This window comes from Bombina bombina, chromosome 7 (assembly GCF_027579735.1).
Source record: "Bombina bombina isolate aBomBom1 chromosome 7, aBomBom1.pri, whole genome shotgun sequence".
In the NCBI taxonomy this organism is placed as follows: Eukaryota; Metazoa; Chordata; class Amphibia; order Anura; family Bombinatoridae; genus Bombina; species Bombina bombina.
Window position 1 is genome coordinate 438118674 of NC_069505.1, and position 3544 is coordinate 438122217.

At 36.6% G+C, this 3544-nt stretch overlaps 1 protein-coding gene across 1 annotated transcript in view; it reads left to right on the top strand.

Moving 5' to 3' along the window:
- LOC128666642 (WW domain-binding protein 2) overlaps positions 1 to 3011 on the top strand; it is a 57004-nt gene extending 53993 nt beyond the window's left edge. Inside the window, exon 7 of the mRNA XM_053721350.1 lies at positions 1625 to 3011. Within this exon, the coding sequence (XP_053577325.1) occupies positions 1625 to 1672 (48 nt within the window). The 3' untranslated portion in view covers positions 1673 to 3011. The remainder of the gene's footprint in view (positions 1 to 1624) is intronic.
- The last annotated feature ends 533 nt before the right edge of the window (positions 3012 to 3544 follow it).

Genomic DNA, 3544 nt, shown 5'->3' on the forward strand with positions numbered 1-3544 from the left:
GTGTGTGCAGACCTTATGTAATGCAGCGCTTAATTACTGATATATACTGTGCATATATAAACATTTATTGTGTGTGCAGACCTTATGTAATGCGGCACTTAATTACTGATATATACTGTGCATATATAAACATTTATTGTGTGTGCAGACCTTATGTAATGCACTTAATTACTGATATATACTGTGCATATATAAACATTTATTGTGTGTGCAGACCTTATGTAATACAGCGTTTAATTACTGATATATACTGTGCATATATAAACATTTATTGTATGCACAGACCTTATGTAATACAGCGCTTAATTACTGATGTATACTGTGCATATATAAACATTTATTGTGTGTGCAGACCTTATGTAATGCAGCACCTAATTACTGATATATACAGTGCATATATAAACATTTATTGTTTGTGCAGACCTTATGTAATGCAGCACTTAATTACTGATATATACTGTGCATATATAAACATTTATTGTGTGTGCAGACTTTATGTAATGCACTTAATTACTGATATATACTGTGCATATATAAACATTTATTGCGTGTGCAGACCTTATGTAATGCAGCGCTTAATTACTGATATATACTGTGCATATATAAACATTTATTGTGTGTGCAGACCTTATGTAATGCGGCACTTAATTACTGATATATACTGTGCATATATAAACATTTATTGTGTGTGCAGACCTTATGTAATGCACTTAATTACTGATATATACTGTGCATATATAAACATTTATTGTGTGTGCAGACCTTATGTAATACAGCGTTTAATTACTGATATATACTGTGCATATATAAACATTTATTGTGTGTACAGACCTTATGTAATGCAGCACTAAATTACTGATATATACTGTGCATATATAAACATTTATTGTGTGCTGAGACCTTATGTAATGCAGCATTTAATTACTGATATATACTGTGCATATATAAACATTTATTGTGTGTGCAGACCTTAAGTAATGCGGCACTTAATTACTGATATATACTGTGCATATATAAACATTTATTGTGTGTACAGATCTTATGTAATACAGCACTTAATTACTGATATATACTGTGCATATATAAACATTTGTGTGTGCAGACCTTATGTAATGCAGCACTTAATTACTGATATATACTGTGCATATATAAACATTTATTGTGTGCACAGACCTTATGTAATACAGCGCTTAATTACTGATATATACTGTGCATATATAAACATTTATTGTGTGTACAGACCTTATGTAATACAGCACTAAATTACTGATATATACTGTGCATATATAAACATTTATTGTGTGTGCAGACCTTATGTAATGCAGCATTTAATTACTGATATATACTGTGCATATATAAACATTTATTGTGGGTGCAGACCTTATGTAATGCAGCACTTAATTACTGATATATACTGTGCATATATAAACATTTATTGTGTGTGCAGACCTTATGTAATGCAGCACTTAATTACTGATATATACTGTGCATATATAAACATTTATTGTGTGTGCAGACCTTATGTAATGCAGCGCTTAATTACTGATGTATACTGTGCATATATATTTGTTACATAGGATATAGCTACATATATGTGTGTAAATAAACATATTTTGTTTTGCAGGAGAGACCCCCCCCTTATGCTCCTACTGATGATAAAAAGACTAACTAATCCGGAGCCGTTGGCGTGTGACGTGTGCTCTGTCTCTTTGACAAACAATATATGGCTGAGAGGGGCTTGACAGACAGGCGAGAGGGACAGTGTCACACTTTATGGCAATGTAATAGTAATAATCGTTGTTTCTTCCAAGAGCTGGATGCCACTGTTAACGTATACTTGTTTCCTGTCCTTTGGTGTTAGATCAGCACCGTCGGCACTTTCTCTGGTGGTTCATTGTCAGACTCCTGGTGGTTTATTCCCATCCCTATGTGACCAGCGTCTATTCTGTATCCCAGGGGAAAACTCTGTCACCACTTGTCACAGCACATAAGGAACTAATTCTTTAGCTCTAACCATTTGTCTGGTATCTGAGTCACCGTGCAGCTGTTGGGTATGCACAAGTCATAGGAATATGGCCGGGCTAGGTTGTACCCTGACCCTGCAAGACTCCGTAATTAGCTATGCGAGGCAGAGATAACCAGCGGCATCAGACAATATATGGAGATTGTAAAACCTCCATGTCCTTCCTGGAATTAAGACATATTTAAAGAATATTATTTTTGCTTATTATCTATATTGGTTGATTTGACCTATTTTCTCTGTAGTTTAAAGATTTTACATTTTTAAAATACACAAAATTAACATTATTATTTATCTGATGGTGTAATATGCGTTTACATTAGTCTTACACATTTATTTGCAGCTGTAGGCTTAATCTCTAGCAGATAAGGGGTTACTGTATGGTTAATCTCTAGCAGATAAGGGGTTAATGTATGATTAATCTCTAGCAGATAAGGGGTTACTGTATGGTTAATCTCTAGCAGATAAGGGGTTAATGTATGATTAATCTCTAGCAGATAAGGGGTTACCGTATGGTTAATCTCTAGCAGATAAGGGGTTAATGTATGGTTAATCTCTAGCAGATAAGGGGTTAATGTATGGTTAATCTCTAGCAGATAAGGGGTTAATGTATGGTTAATCTCTAGCAGATAAGGGGTTAATTAGTAAGTTTGCAGTGAGTGATAGTGAATTAGAAGCTGGGATGTGTGTAGCTAATAAATGTATTTATGTAAATATATATATCCTAGAGTTGGCAAACACGCCCACTGCGCCAGCACCTTACGACTGGTCGCCGTATATCAGTTTCTCAAAAAATAAAAACTCTATTTTTCTTACAGGATTTTTATTCTGGATTTTTCAGTTTAAAAAATATATTTTATTAACCCTTTTGCTTGCAGTGAGGTGAACAAGACATTGTACTGCAGCAAAAGATTTAACTACTTTGTAGCCATGAATGGTGTGAGACCCATTAGATCTGTAAAAATAACTATAATAAAGTTGTTTAGAAATACTTTGTGGTTTCTTTTAATTGGCTGCTGTTCTGTAGATGTTCTTCATGTATAACTCAGCGGTGCCCTTCTCAAAGGGCAAGAGGTAGTAGACTAGCACAGTACCCTGCTCAAAGGGCAAGAGGTAGTAGACTAGCACAGTACCCTGCTCAAAGGGCAAGAGGTAGTAGACTAGCACAGTACCCTGCTCAAAGGGCAAGAGGTAGTAGACTAGCACAGTACCCTGCTCAAAGGGCAAGAGGTAGTAGACTAGCACAGTACCCTGCTCAAAGGGCAAGAGGTAGCAGACTAGCACAGTACCCTGCTCAAAGGGCAAGAGGTAGTAGACTAGCGCAGTACCCTGCTCAAAGGGCGAGAGGTAGTAGACTAGCACAGTACCCTGCTCAAAGGGCGAGAGGTAGTAGACTAGCACAGTACCCTGCTCAAAGGGCGAGAGGTAGCAGACTAGCACAGTACCCTGCTCAAAGGGCAAGAGGTAGCAGACTAGCACAGTACCCTGCTCAAAGGGCGAGAGGTAGCAGACTAGCACAGTACC